The 14,602-nt window shown below is 34.7% G+C and overlaps 8 protein-coding genes across 8 annotated transcripts; 3 read left to right on the forward strand and 5 right to left on the reverse strand.

The window, feature by feature from the left end:
• Positions 1-890: 890 nt before the first annotated feature.
• On the reverse strand, positions 891-1,505 carry MRP20 (mitochondrial 54S ribosomal protein uL23m; the record flags this gene model as incomplete). The annotated part of the gene is made up of 1 exon (XM_071054292.1): positions 891-1,505. One exon carries the CDS (start codon positions 1,503-1,505, stop codon positions 891-893), a length of 615 nt encoding a protein of 204 aa, XP_070908985.1.
• A 627-nt stretch (positions 1,506-2,132) lies between these two features.
• On the forward strand, positions 2,133-2,648 carry RPB7 (DNA-directed RNA polymerase II subunit RPB7; the record flags this gene model as incomplete). Its single annotated transcript, XM_071054293.1, has 1 exon — positions 2,133-2,648. One exon carries the CDS (start codon positions 2,133-2,135, stop codon positions 2,646-2,648), a length of 516 nt encoding a protein of 171 aa, XP_070908986.1.
• An 878-nt stretch (positions 2,649-3,526) lies between these two features.
• DIT1 (Dit1p) lies at positions 3,527-5,095 on the reverse strand (the record flags this gene model as incomplete). The annotated part of the gene is made up of 1 exon (XM_071054294.1): positions 3,527-5,095. The coding sequence occupies one exon, from the start codon at positions 5,093-5,095 to the stop codon at positions 3,527-3,529; it is 1,569 nt and encodes a 522-aa protein (XP_070908987.1).
• Positions 5,096-6,543: 1,448 nt separating this feature from the next.
• On the forward strand, positions 6,544-7,827 carry DIT2 (putative cytochrome P450; the record flags this gene model as incomplete). The annotated part of the gene is made up of 1 exon (XM_071054295.1): positions 6,544-7,827. One exon carries the CDS (start codon positions 6,544-6,546, stop codon positions 7,825-7,827), a length of 1,284 nt encoding a protein of 427 aa, XP_070908988.1.
• A 265-nt stretch (positions 7,828-8,092) lies between these two features.
• URH1 (trifunctional uridine nucleosidase/nicotinamide riboside hydrolase/nicotinic acid riboside hydrolase) lies at positions 8,093-9,109 on the reverse strand (the record flags this gene model as incomplete). Its single annotated transcript, XM_071054296.1, has 1 exon — positions 8,093-9,109. One exon carries the CDS (start codon positions 9,107-9,109, stop codon positions 8,093-8,095), a length of 1,017 nt encoding a protein of 338 aa, XP_070908989.1.
• A 524-nt stretch (positions 9,110-9,633) lies between these two features.
• Positions 9,634-10,281, reverse strand: HPT1 (hypoxanthine phosphoribosyltransferase; the record flags this gene model as incomplete). Its single annotated transcript, XM_071054297.1, has 1 exon — positions 9,634-10,281. The coding sequence occupies one exon, from the start codon at positions 10,279-10,281 to the stop codon at positions 9,634-9,636; it is 648 nt and encodes a 215-aa protein (XP_070908990.1).
• Positions 10,282-11,017: 736 nt separating this feature from the next.
• On the reverse strand, positions 11,018-12,892 carry UTP5 (Utp5p; the record flags this gene model as incomplete). The annotated part of the gene is made up of 1 exon (XM_071054298.1): positions 11,018-12,892. One exon carries the CDS (start codon positions 12,890-12,892, stop codon positions 11,018-11,020), a length of 1,875 nt encoding a protein of 624 aa, XP_070908991.1.
• Positions 12,893-14,003: 1,111 nt separating this feature from the next.
• NCB2 (negative cofactor 2 transcription regulator complex subunit NCB2) lies at positions 14,004-14,435 on the forward strand (the record flags this gene model as incomplete). The annotated part of the gene is made up of 1 exon (XM_071054299.1): positions 14,004-14,435. One exon carries the CDS (start codon positions 14,004-14,006, stop codon positions 14,433-14,435), a length of 432 nt encoding a protein of 143 aa, XP_070908992.1.
• Between the last annotated feature and the right edge of the window lie 167 nt (positions 14,436-14,602).

A 14,602-nucleotide genomic window follows, 5' to 3' on the forward strand; every position in this document is an offset into this window, starting at 1 on the left:
TTAAATTAAAAAGAAAGTAAATACATAAAAGATATACGGCTCCGTTTATTGTATTTTTTATTTATTTTTAACCTCGTACTCTTCACGATATACTTAACCTTTTTTCCCTCTCTCTCTCTCTCATTCAATCTCAATCTTCCTTTTTCCCCTTCACTACTCCCCTTTAAGAAAAGATGATCATCTGCATTTAGGTGCTAGTAACAACAGCCACTTCTTTATTCATTACCAACAAATCATAGCGAAACCCCGGGGCATATTAGATACAGCAACCCCCTTATGGAGGCATTTCTACCATATTGACAACTTTAACGGATCCGGGGGAGAGCTTAGTGTGTATTGTTTATACCTGTTGTTGTATACTGTTCATCCCAATATAGTACACATACCCGTGGAAAACTTCCCAATTGGAAAAAACCCTCTTTCTGTCCACAGTGCCTCTTTTTCCCTTTTGTCCTCCCCGCGTTTCTAGTTGCCTCTTCCCATTGTGTTTCTGTGAGGACCCGCATTAAGAAGGACAAGAAACCCTTAAAATTGTCCTGAAGTGGTTGCGACAGCGATGCCGGTGATGCTTCACCATACAAACCTCCTTATAACAGAGTAATCTTATAGAATTATTATTGAACATAGTAATTGTTTGTGATGCCGCTCCCTTTTATGACTAACATGAAAAAAGGCTTGGATAAACGGATAACAAAAAAACAGCACATTTAATTAAACTATTACGTGGTATCTATCCCCCCCTCCGCATCCGTGGAAATATAACTAAAACTTGCATAGATACACAAAGTTTTTCATAAAGAAAAAACAAAGAGGATATGACGTATTTTATTATGTACATGGTTTTTAAATATAATTCTCTCTTTATAGAAAAAAAAAAAAAATTAAAATACTTACAAGTGTTGATTGATCTTCGATAGATCTGGTCCTTTCTTCTTCTCATTTATTAATTTCCTCTTGAGGTTTTTGGGTATGAATGGCTGTGCTATCATGTTGTCATTGAAGGGTCCTAGGGCTCCTCCGAAGGCTTTGAACGGCTTTAATTTATCACTACCTATGTTCATCATGGTCTCTTCACGGTATTTGTTGAGCTCCTGAGAGAATTCCTTGTCAAACAACGTATTCTCGACGTCTTCTTCGGGCCAGATGAAGGGCTCATTCATATCTATCGTCATCTTCTTGATCTGCGGGCCACGATACCTTGGAGACGCCATATTACCTACACGCTCATAACGGCCATGGAGTAACTGGGTGGTCACATTCATAGCACGTAGACCATATACATGGAACAAATAGTCTCTCAGATCTAATTTGTTAAAGGATTTAGGAACAATAAACTTCGCCTGGTATGGCGTATGCTTGGCATTCGGCCTCAATAGTATCACCCTCGCCTTAGGGAAATACAACTTCTTACCACCTACTTTGAAATGAGCAGCATTATTCTCAATACCTTGTTGTGCTAACCCTAAGATATGGTCACTGACAGATTTCCCAACTAATCTAGGCATCCTTGTCTAATTACTGTTTTTATACTTCTTGTTATGTTTCTTCGGTACCTCTTGTCGTGTCTCCAATGAAAGAAGTATTAGATCAACAAGTTGATTTAAGTACTCTTTATATATCCTTTTAACCTTTGATATCCAAGATATATGTGACACCCCTCCTGTAGCAATCAACTTAAACAATATCCAAGCTGTTCTTCTCGATAAAACTCCTTTGGAACTGTCGAGCTCAGTTTTTTTTTCCTTCAATTCTTCTCGATACTTGCACGTGAGAAAGTATAGCACTATACGAAACTTTTGGCAAAAAAAAAAAAAAATATTGGCCAAACTAACAAAGTTGCAGGTTAATGTAGCACATAAGAGTTTAGGATGATATAACTCATGGTCGAGTTGTTCATGCAATTGAGCATCGGATTCCACTATCATTCATTGTTAAAAGGAAGGGAAACTGGCAATTTGTCTTTGAAAGGAGGGGAAAAAGCAGGATTTTTGACCTAACGAATAAATATACGTAGACACTGAGTATTATACCATTATAATAATTGATAAACAGTACACCAGAAATACAGAATAGCATTCTAGCATATTACAGAAAGACTAATTTCCTTATAGAAAAAGTTAAAAAAAAAAAAGATGTTTTTTATTAAAGACTTATCACTTAATGTTACACTACATCCATCCTTTTTCGGTCCACGAATGAAACAATATATCAAAACCAAGCTTTTACAGGAGGTAGAAGGTTCTTGTACTGGTAAGTTTGGCTATATTTTGTGTGTGTTAGATTATGATAATATAGAGGTGGAACGTGGTAGAATTTTACCGACTGATGGTTCAGCTGAATTCAAAGTCAAATATCGTGCTGTAGTGTTCAAGCCTTTTAAAGGTGAAGTGGTGGACGGAACTGTGGTATCCTGTTCCCAGCATGGTTTTGAAGTACAAGTAGGCCCAATGAAGGTCTTTGTAACCAAACATTTAATGCCTTCAGACCTGACATTTAATGCCGGTTCTAACCCACCTTCTTACCAAAGTTCTGAGGATGTTATTACTATAAAATCAAGAATCAGAGTTAAAATCGAAGGTTGTATAAGTCAAGTCAGCTCTATACACGCAATTGGTTCCATCAAAGAAGATTACTTGGGCGCTATCTGATGTCCTTTTCCTATTATTTTTGCTCCTCATTTCATCCTTCGTTACTCTATTATGTTCTCACTTGTAAACCGAAATTATCATTTGAACATGATTAACTACATCATAAAATTAGTTGATAAAAACAGAAGAAAATAAAGTAAAAAAATAAAAGAAGAGATTACCATCTTAGAGGAACAAAACAACTAAATGTAATAACTATAATGCACTAAAACGATAATGCCTTGAAATTAAACAACAGATTAATAAAAAGGCTAACAAACGAGAAGCACACCCTGAATTTTGAACTATTTTACTGATTGTTATACTATTGTTAAAATCATCAATACACCTTGTAATTTAATGCTTAAAATAAAAACCAAATTTTGATTTTGTATATTAGAAATTTTTCTTCCATGACGTTACTTTTTTTGTATTTTTATATTACATAACTTATTCAAATCATGCCCTATAACGTTAATATCCACAATACTAATTATTTAGTATAACAAATTTTCTCTTAATATTTTATTTTAAATTTCTTGTTTTTTTTATTTATATTTCTAAAGATGTGAAATAAACAACTAACACAATATTTATTGAGTGTTTTACAATACTATTATTTTACGAACAGGTATTTAGTTAGGTATACCCATAGCTTGGAACTATAACAAAAATTTTTTTTGTTAGAGCCATAGAAAAAACTTTAATAAAACAAGTTAATTTATTACCTTAAAGAACTTGTATAATTGAAAGATATAACGGGAGAAATTTTGTGGTAAACCAGCTTTAGCTTCAAATATTTCTTTTTTACCTAATATAATCCATGAAACAGCAATTACTGTCGAAAAAAATCTATATGAAGAGGGACGTGTCAAACTCAAATAAAAAATATGTCAATATCAGTAATATACCTTTTTCACAACGAAGTGACCTCCTTCTCCAAGTTTGATTGAACCTTCCTTCCAGTACCCAACATATTCACCGCTCTCGATAGCATCTCTCACGGTTTTCGATTTTACGAGATAAAACTTATCCTTTTTACAGTTATTGCCTTCAATCTTGACAACACAGTTATGCCATGGTGTTGGAATGTGTAATAAATCCTCATATATTGGCTCTTCATCCATACTTAATGTCCTAGTAGTTTTACATTGATTCGTAGAAATAACCTTTATACCGAATTTAGGTCCACTATTTGTATGAGCATGAATTGAGATTCTCAAATGATGTGGGAATATGAGCTCTACTAAATTTGAGTACGCATCATTCCTCTTAATCATATTGAATGCAATCTTAGAAATAATTTTCTTAAATCCTTTTCTGGACATATCTTGAAAATAAGGCAAAAGTGCCAAGTCCTCCATCATAAATTTCGAAAAACCTCGATATAAATATAGCCTAGGATGTCCTGGAATTGAAATTTGCTCCTTTAACAATCCAGCATCGGTATCACATCCTAGCATCAAAATCTGTCTACATAAATCTGAGTGAGGACAGATTTGTGTTCCAGTATAGTGGTCAATATTGACATCACTTACCCACTCAGTTCTGAAGGCATTCGATGCGTTACCTTTGAATAGTAGTTCCTTTAATCCACAAAATCCAATTGAATCTTTTTCTGGATTAACTATATTTTTGTAGAGTTCGTGCAGCTGACTGGTATAGTTGGAGACCACTGCGTCATCAACTCCAATACAGTCTGAAAAAACATGTCCATCGCTTACAATCCAAATCTTCAAACCCGGTGGATAAAAAGTAGTAACATCTTCTGTTGCCTTGACGAGTCTCCTCAATGCAAGTTCTTCACCTTTATCTGGAGCAGTATTATTAACCTTATTCATGTTAGAAGATTTGCATGGGAACGCTGGTAGTATACATTCAATGCGTTTATACCTGTCAGTAAAATACTTGACACGTTCTACAAAATATCTACGACCCACGGTATCCCATTCATCGTGAGCGACCGTATTCTTTAACTCATCTTCAAAATATCGAGCAAATATTTCATGGTAAGGAACCTTTGGCTCGATTTTCAAAGCACAATTAAATTGTATACGGCACTGATCTAGTAAATGAAAGATAAACCAATCATTAAAATAAGATTCATCCTCAATAGTACTGATACATCCTCTCATTTGAAATTCTCCTTCTTTATGATATTCTGAAATTTTTATTGGCGTAGTCAAAGCATCAATATACCTAGCTCCCAATTCAGCATGTATATAATATTCAGTAACTTTTGTAGTGACTGTTGAAGGAATACCTCTCAAGTTTACAAATAACTCAAAAAACTCCTCCCAGTAATTCTCAATATCCGATTGTCTCTTGTGATCAATAGAATATAGAGTTCCGCTTGTCAAACTTCTAGAATATATAGCAACAATTTTACCAAATGTAGAGCGGTTAAGGGTCTGTCCAATAGAAGCATCTTCAAATGCGACATTTGACTCATTTTTTTGAATAGTCATGTTGGTCAGGTATCAGTGAATTGTAAAGAGTTATGAGGTCAGATCCCTCTTCATCAGATACATATACCTATATTACCAAAGCATGGTCCTATTGTATTTATATGTTCAGAAAAATAAGGTTTTCAAGTTAATCTATGATTCATTGTCACCTAACCCTATTCAGGAATACCCTTTCAGTACCAAACTGGACCTGATTAGTCAAGTTTGGGTATAATATAAGTTATTCTGTTGATCAATTCGAGAATAACGTCATTTATTTAGCCACCTTCAGTTATAAATGCATAAAGGCTGTTCTAATACTGTTCAGAAATGAACGACATTATCAAATTAGGAAATTCGACCCAGAATTAACATTTGCAAACGATTGAAGGGGAAACATAAGATTAACATGTTAGAATATTTTCAACACAAGACTAATCTTTACTTACTACAGCCGATAACACAACAACATAACATTAATAATTAAGATTTTTCCCTGATAATTCCCTAATAATAACGGGCTTTATTGTCTCTTCTCCCCATGGTAACTCAAAGAAAGATATTTCAATACTTTCCATTGTATTGTATTTCTTTTTTTTTTTTACCTTAATTTTTCCAGGTATGGGAAAATTCCCCTACATTGTACATTTTAGGAAAAGTGATCTACATCGGAGTTTCCATTTTGGGAATTAAGGTTCATAAGTGTAGGTTATAGTACCATATTTACCAAATAGGATATATTTGCATATCCAACAAACAGACTTGTTAACAAGTTATCTTATCAGCTCATATGTTACATAATTACTACTACCATTTGATACTTCTAGAAACTCTTTTTTTAACTTGCGGCACGGCTACATTACTACCACAATTCTAATCTTATTTTTTCCTCTTTCCGTTATCTAAATCTCTGGCTTCTTGTGTATTACAACTACTTACAATTCACTATACCAAGGAGTTCAACAATCCTTAGAATACCGAGTTGTTTCCATTTTAACTTACTAAAACAGGTTCTCTAAGGTAAAACAGGTTCTCGAAGGTAAAACAGGTTCTGGAGGGCAAAACCAGCTATTTCCTTACAAGTCTAAATTTTATTTCTTGAATAATTATTCTGTAATGAGCTATAACCGTATTAGTACTTGTTTTAAATTAATCTCCCCCATTATATAAAAGATGATGACTACATATAAACATGCAATTGCCAAATCATCGTTGTTCCATTCTTTAACTTTCTAACCAATATTCAAAACAATCAAACCAAATAATTTACAATAAAACCAATGTTCCATTTTTTAAATTATCTAATCTATGCAATATTACTTCTGCTAATTTTTGTAACTATCAATGTGATTTTTCCACCAATAAGTTATCCTAGAAATATACCAACAATACCATTTTTTGCTATATTCCTTCCCCAATTATTGGGTATAGACCAGGTTACATTTTACAATATATATATTAGAGATAAAATGGAAAAGTATGGGGCAGTAAAGATATTTTTTGGTTCAAGATGGAATATATTGGTTTCCAAGCCCGAATACTTGAATAAAATCTTCAAGAATGAGCATATATTTCAGAAGAGTGGTAATCAAAAAAAAATCCCTTATAGTGTACTAGCAGCTTATACGGGTGATAACGTCATTAGCGCTCATGGTGCAGAATGGGTAAAATATCGTAATATTGTTAAAGATGGATTACAACATTTTGATAATGGTATTCTACAAAGGAATTCTATTTTACTTTGTAAACTATTAGAGAGGCAGTTATTTAACCAAGGCCATAATATAGTACAAATTATACCCTTTATTCAAAAGCTAACATTAGATAACATATGCCAAATTGGTCTAGGTTTTGATTTTAGGGCATTAAAAGATGCAAGAAATGAATTGCATTTAGAGTTGACTGAGATAAAAAAAAAAATATTTCATCCATTCTATCTAAACTTCCCATTTTTCGACAAATTACCTATACCATCTCGATTGGATGCATTTGCTGATGTTAAATCCTTCAGAAATAAACTAGTCGATAAAGTGAAAGAAAATTTGGGACGAACAAATAGATTTAATAAAAGTAACAGCGTCGGTGCAGGTTTGTTGAGAGCTCATTATGATGGTGAGCTAACCGAAAAACAACTAGCAGACAATATTGTGATCATATTAGTTGCGGGACATGAGAATCCTCAATTGTTTTTTTCTAACCTAGTATACCTGTTAGGAAAATATCCACGTTGGCAAGTAACACTTAGACAAGAATTAAAGATTATGGAAAATTACAGTGACTTGCAGTATTTGCCTTTATTAAATGCATTCTTTTACGAAGCTCTTAGATTCCTACCGCCTCTAAGTGTTATCATAAACCGTAAAACATCTATTAAAGTTCACATAGGAGATAATGTAGTCATTCCAAAAGGATGCTATGTTGGTTATCACAATTTTGGAACTACACATGACAAAAAATATTGGGGTGAAAATGCAGACCAATTTCTGCCAGAAAGATGGGGTGATAATATTGAACAAATTACAAAACGTTGGAAAATATCAAAAAACAACTGCACAATGAATACCTTTCATGGTGGTAAGCGTATTTGCCTTGGAGAGAAAATGGTTTTGACAGCTGGGCGGATATTTATATGTGATCTATTAAAGACCTTTCAATGGGAGTTGGATCCCTCTTGGCAGGAACGTATGACTCAAGCTGGCCCATTGTGTCCCCATGATCTAAGGATACAACTAAAGCTCATAGGCGGAAATTAGAAAATTGTACACAGTAAAGCAAAAATGGGATGGGATACATGCCTTCCAAGATTATAAATATTACTAGTAATAATATTTTTGTATATGTATAAATGCAATTCTTGAAAAATATAATACGAGAGCAAACCAGAAAAAAAATAGAAATATAATGCATTCAAACAAGTAGAACTAAACCAAACACAAAAGCGGTACCTTTTTAAGGTAGATACCGAGTAAAGTTGTGGTGCTTCTTTAATTGCCTGTTTAGATCCTAACTGTAATACCTTCATCCAATCGTTGAAGTTTTTTGAGCCTCATCCAAAGCGTGGTATAGTTCCTCCCAGAAAAAGTCAAAGTTAAGTTCAAAACCAACCATTATACCTTTATTCCTCTCCTCTATAGGATATTCGTTCAGAATCACCAGTTTGCCAGCATGATCACTATTGCAATCAACGTCAACGTCTAGATCCAAACGCCTGTATGTAAAGTTAATTTTCTGCTGTGTCTCCCATTGATAGAATCCTAGTAATGGTAGCAAAGTAAGTGGGTCATGAATAGGTGGTCCATTTTCAAAGCCTTGAGCAGACTTGTAAGTTTTTTTGAAGAATAAAAATAGGTCATAGAACAACCTCCTAATATTGGATTTCCCAGTTCCTAGCACGTGTTCAGTGATTTCATCAGTTGCAATAGCCTTGTGTGTCAGATTTAATGGTGTTAGGATAATTTTGTGTGCAATTTCTGGGGTTCTGAAGAGGTATTGTGATGCATGAGGATCTACCCAAACATTAAACTCTGCAGATAGACCTTTGTTCACGTTTCCTACACCAAAACCTCCACCCATGATGCTAATATATTTAATTTTTTTTATTAAATGGGGCCTCTCCTTTAGAACCGTAGCAATACTGGTCATAGAACCAGTGGAAATGAAAGACAACTCTCCCTCATATTTCATAACAGCCCTTTCAATAGCATCGATATAGCTAACATCATCGCGAGCCTCAAAAGTTGGGGTGGGCAAAAGAGAAGTACCGTCTAGCCCTGTTTCACCATGTATATCTGGCGCATAATGTGGGCTTCTCACCCAGGGCCTTTGTGCACCACGATATACCGGCACATCTGCTTTACCAAAAGCTGTCAACAAAGACCTCGCGTTATAATCTGTCTTTTCAGGTGGTGCATTCCCATGACATGTGCTCAACCCAACGAGTTTAAACGCTGGCAAAAAACAAGCCAATAGCATAGCAACCGCATCATCGTGCCCAGGATCACAATCTAACCATATAGGAATTTCGTCAACAGTCATGTATATAAGTTTTTGTTTATTTATTTACTTTCGCCTACTCTTTTCAGAAAGGATTATAGTTCAATATTCTCAGAGATATGAGTTATCAAACTCCTTATCTATGAAATCAAGTGTTTTTATATAAAGAAGTTAACGTGTAATCCAGGAACACCGAAATGACGCAATTTCGTTTTCCGCGTGCAAATCCTGCCATTGTAAAAAAAAAAAGGGTAGATCATCGGAACAATTAGTAATAGCATACAAGGAAAGTAAGGCTACCCCACCATGGAACTTACAGCCGTATCTCGTTAATACTTTTGATAGGGCCGGTAATGAATCAAGGCTTTTAGCTTCTTAAGGGCCCCATCAAACCGTTTTTAACTAGTTCCGTTTAAATATACTGTATAAGAATATAGAAAAACAAAAAAAGGTAGGCTCTTCTTATTTATTAAAATAGATGTTCTTATTTTATGCTACTATACATGTTTTTTTTATATGCTTGAGAGGTGGGGTTTAGTTTTTGTATGGTGGGGGACAAAATGACTTTATTCCATAAATATGTCGTTACCTTGTTGGATGGCCATCTTTGTATGGTAGACGATATCCTTGGATTCCCATGGGTAGGCGTACCATTTGTCTGGGACTTGCTTTGCGGCAAAGTAACGGTTTGGATCGTTAAGTAGGTCTTCTGGCAAGTCGGCCTTCTTTGGCTTCAACTTGTCATGCAAAACAAAGATACCGAAGTTAGTCTTCTGTTCTGGGTTCTTTTCCAGGTCGATACCCTTGGCCTTGGCTTGGTCGGCAGCGTCTTTTTCCAGTTCACTTAGGGCATAATGTAGAGTGGTACGGGTGTCATCAACTTCGTCAACGATCAAAACGTTCTTTCCGACCAAATCAAGCTTACATTGTTCGTAATCAATCCACTGGGTTCTGTTGACCTTGACACCAACTTGTTCAGCAGTAGAGCCAGAGGTGTTAATGTCCTCATATAGAGATAGAATAATTGCAAAAATTCTAACAGTTGGTACACCTGGTTCCTTCAAGAAAGTACGTAGAATTCTAGCTGGAATGAAACCACCACCACCAATGGCAATGATCAAGTCAGGGTTGAAATTCTTAATTCTTTCTGCTGCAACTTGACAAAGCTGATGAACATTGTTGTAGGAGATATATTGCTTATCCTCGTCAGACATTTTTTGTTTGTTGTTATAGATTTTATATGATTCTATTTGGGTTTCTTACTTTTCTGTTACAACCAAATTGGCGGGGGAGTTAGAGCACAGATATTAAAAAAAGCAAGTTTTCTCTGTAAGAGTTATACAGGTATCCCAAGACTACGAAATCCCACCGATTACAAAGAGAAGAAAAGCTAATAAAAGAATAAATCTTCATCTAGTTTAGGTAAAATGAATTTCACTTTCCAAAGAATATTCGATGTCTTTATAAAGCCCATCTGTTAATGTGTAATGAGAAAATTTTTTTTAAAAAAAATTTTTTGCGATGAGCTGAACTCATCGCCCGCATTTCGAGTTCTTTTTTTTTTTTTTTTTTTTTGCTTTCGGAACGGCATCTCTGCGGTATTTTCTTACTGCAGAAGTCACCATCTTAAGTTTAATTAATTTAATAAAAAAAAAGTGTCATCATTAATTAATTAATTAATCTCACAATAAATAAAAAAAATGGTGCCTTAGTAGCGCGTTATATATTATTGTAACCTTTAAGTATTATTATTGCCGTTTTACAATACTTTACAGTACTTAGATATTGAAATGTTTTAGTGTTATAAATTTATTAAATGAATGCAATCTATATAATAATACTCTTTACTTTACTTGGATTGGTTTATACATAGATAATAGTTTCTTTTTTTTTTTTTTTTTTTTTTTTTTGGTTTATCGTTTTAATGTTTTATTGCTATTACTAATATGCTTACTCGATTTCGACGTCACTGTAACCATCTTCATTGTCTTGATCAGATGGGTTAAGGTCGTTTTCATCGACTTCTTCAACTACTTCTTCCTCTTCTTCCTCCTCATCACTTTCTTCTTCTTCTTCACCGTCATCTATTAGTCCGGCGTCATCCAACTCTTCATTGTACTCAACATCATCCTCATCTTCGTCAAACTCCACAGTAACCTCTTCGACAATCTCGTTTTTGCTCTGTGATATGACAACATTATTTAGACGTGCTTCAATGGCTAGTAATCTTGGTAGCAGTTCGGATCTCCTCTTCAAAGTGGAGTGCAAAGAGGCTAAACTAGACATTAAGTTCGGTATCTGTACCAGGTAACCACCGTGTATGATTAGACACCATTTCACCCAGATATTTAGAGCACCTTGACGATGTGTTTGTCTGGCGATCCTTTCCGCTAATCTCTCTAGTAAAATAATGGCTAATGGTGCTTTCAGTCTTAGGATAGTGTCTCTAATGACTCTTTCGTCTCTATTATTCAGTACAGTTTCTAATAGAGAATGATCGTTAGATTGTAATGCTTGCGACAGAATGGTGGTAACGGTACCTGCTACTATTGCGGATTTGGTCATTTTATCACCATCTTGGGTGCCTTTCAAATGCTTTGATAGTTTAGTAGATAGATTAGAGAAATTTGAGGCCTCTAATCTTTCTTGTAGAGTTTCTTCCTGATCATCATCATCACCTGTCTTTTCTTTTTCTTGCAGATCTTGTTCCCATTCTTTGATAGCTTCAGTTACATGTCTATAGTTATCACCCGAAGTGATAGTGGCATTGCCTTCTCTATATGTCTTAGCTGCGGCGATATCATTACCAAATAGGGACCGAGATTCATTGAAATTCTTTTGATTTAAGTTTGAGTCAACCTCAACTTGGAAATCAGTTGGAATCTCATCAGTATTCAGTTGATAGAATCTTGGGACTGTTGCGTTAACAAACCAAACTAGACTAGCTTTGCTTTGGTTTAAGTGAGCGTCTGCGAGGATCAACTTAGACTTAGAGGCATCCTTTCTAACTACCTGGATAATTTTAGAAGCTTGCTTTGATTTTTTGACCCTTGATCTTTTCTTCGAGGCACCAGCATCAGATGCTACTAATGCGTCCTTGAAAAGTTCTGCTGTACCGTCCTCTGTTATCGCTATAATGTCCTTATCGTTGGTATTTTGGAAACTGGTAATATCAGAGTTAGCAACAAGGATACTTTTTGTATCACCTGTCTTCACGTCATATATATTTAGAAAGCGGTCACTTGTTGCAGCGGAGACAAAGAATTGGTCGTTCAACTTTTTCATTTGTATAACTGGTTGGATGTGTCCTGGGTAAGTCAGTTCAACAGACTTTTCAACGTGGTTTACTAGATATATGGAGTGAGAGGCCACTAGTAGGTGAGAGTCATCGAATATGATCAACTCATTCAAGTCTACAAGAGACTCGAGCTTAAATTTCTGTACCAGCACGTAGGTCTTAGCGTCAAACTTATATATAATGTCCTGAGAATCACAACACCATATGTAACTTTCATCGGAGTCTGTGGAATTGATAGCATTACCGTTGGCAGTGGACATCTTAACCACAATTTCATTAGACAGAGGAGAGTATATCCATATTTCACCATTACTTAAACCTACCAAAACACATTGTATATCCAAATCAAACCATGATAACGAGGTAACTTTAATCCCAGCATCTAGAAATAACGATGGCAATTCCATCCCAGTATCAAAAGAACCAGTGGGCACAACAGAAACCCTCTGTTTGTCCAATTCCACAGAAACATAGCAGAAGTACTGACCATCACCATTAAAACAGGATTTCACTATTGGAGAAGCCATTATCTTTTTGTAATTATATCTTTCTATATATTATAGCTCCTTTTTTATTCTTTTATCCGCACTCTCTTGTACTCTATAACTATTTCTATTCTAAAGAATAAAAACTCATATAAACAATATAACAATAACAATATCTTCATGCGATGAGCATCGCTAAAAAAGATAAATTTTTTTTTTTCTCCATGTGCGTACGAACGACAGCTTAAAGAGACATCCCAAAAGAAATGAAAAAATAAAATTTAAATCTAAATTATATCATTATCCTTTATCGTATAACGTGCTTAGAAATGATTTCCTATTACCCTGCATTTTATAAAAGAAGTTACCCGAATATTAGTTACATCGACAAGAGCTAGATAAAAAATCGCATGCTACGTACTAGGCAAAAAAAAGAAAGAAAGAAAGAAATAAGGGGAGAGAGACGGGGAGAGTAGCAGTAGTACAAAATCAAAAAAAAAAATCTGCCAGTGCTGTTTATTTTTTTTTTGTTTATTTTTTTTTTTGTTTTGGTGTGTGGGCTCTGAGTAGAGTGGGAGGAGAAGAACTTTGGTCTTATGGAGAGAAATGGTAGTATATTAGAGATACGGTAGATAAACGTAGTAAGAAAAAAAAAAAAAGATTCTTTCTAAAAGAAAAAAAAACAACGCGTGAAGGTTAAGAAAAACCCATACTGAGCGGAAAGATAGAGAGGTAGAGAGAGAGATAGAGAGGTAGAGGTAGAGGTAGAGAGAGAGAGAGAGAGAGAGAGAGAGAGAGTAGATATAGAAAATAGCCGTAGTACTATATACTCATCTATAGGTTTATACAGCAATAGTTAGAGAGATGCACAACATTATAGCAACAAATAAATAAAAAATTAGAACAAGCTAAAATAAAAAATAAAAAATTTTTCTATAATTTTTTTTGTTATAAATACCCGAAGCAACGAGGGCAGCCAAAAAAAAAAAAAAATACGGAAAAATTAATAAAAAAAAAAAAGGGGATTTCTTAAATACGTAAGAAGTTATATATCCATAAAGGAAGACTATAGATTAGTATACAGTGATAGCGGCTAATACCAACAAAGTGGGGGTATAATATTAAAAAGCAACAAACAATATAAAAACACGATATGATTGGTGATGGAGATGATGTGACGTTGCCCAAGGCTACTGTTCAGAAGATTATATCGGAGGTATTAGATTCCGATCTTATGTTTAACAGGGATGCGCGTGAGATTATAATCAAGAGTGGGATAGAATTTATAATGATATTATCTAGTATGGCTAGTGAGATGGCGGAGTCCGATGCGAAGAAGACTATAGCGCCTGAGCATGTGATAAAGGCCTTACAAGAATTGGAGTATACCGAGTTTGTTCCATTGCTGGAGCAGATACTGGTAGAGTTCAAAGGTACACAGAAGATAAAGGAGAAGAAGAATTCTAAGTTTAAGAAATCGGGATTAACTGAAGAAGAACTTCTGCAACAACAGGAAGAGCTATTTAGACAGTCGAGGTCGAGACTTCATCAAAATAGTGTCTCAGAGTCTTCTAATCCTGAGTGAGGGAAAAAAAAAAATAAAAAAAAAAATAAATAAATAAGAAATGACTTAACCTTCAGCCATATGGTAACGGATACCTTGCTACCTACTTATACATACAACACTTCAGTTCATTATAGGATACATATATATTTTTTATCTTTCTATTATCATGATATTTTTTTTTTTTT

Source organism: Nakaseomyces bracarensis (assembly GCF_045282275.1).
Source record: "Nakaseomyces bracarensis strain CBM3 chromosome Unknown Scaff13_0, whole genome shotgun sequence".
NCBI classification, from domain to species: Eukaryota; Fungi; Ascomycota; class Saccharomycetes; order Saccharomycetales; family Saccharomycetaceae; genus Nakaseomyces; species Nakaseomyces bracarensis.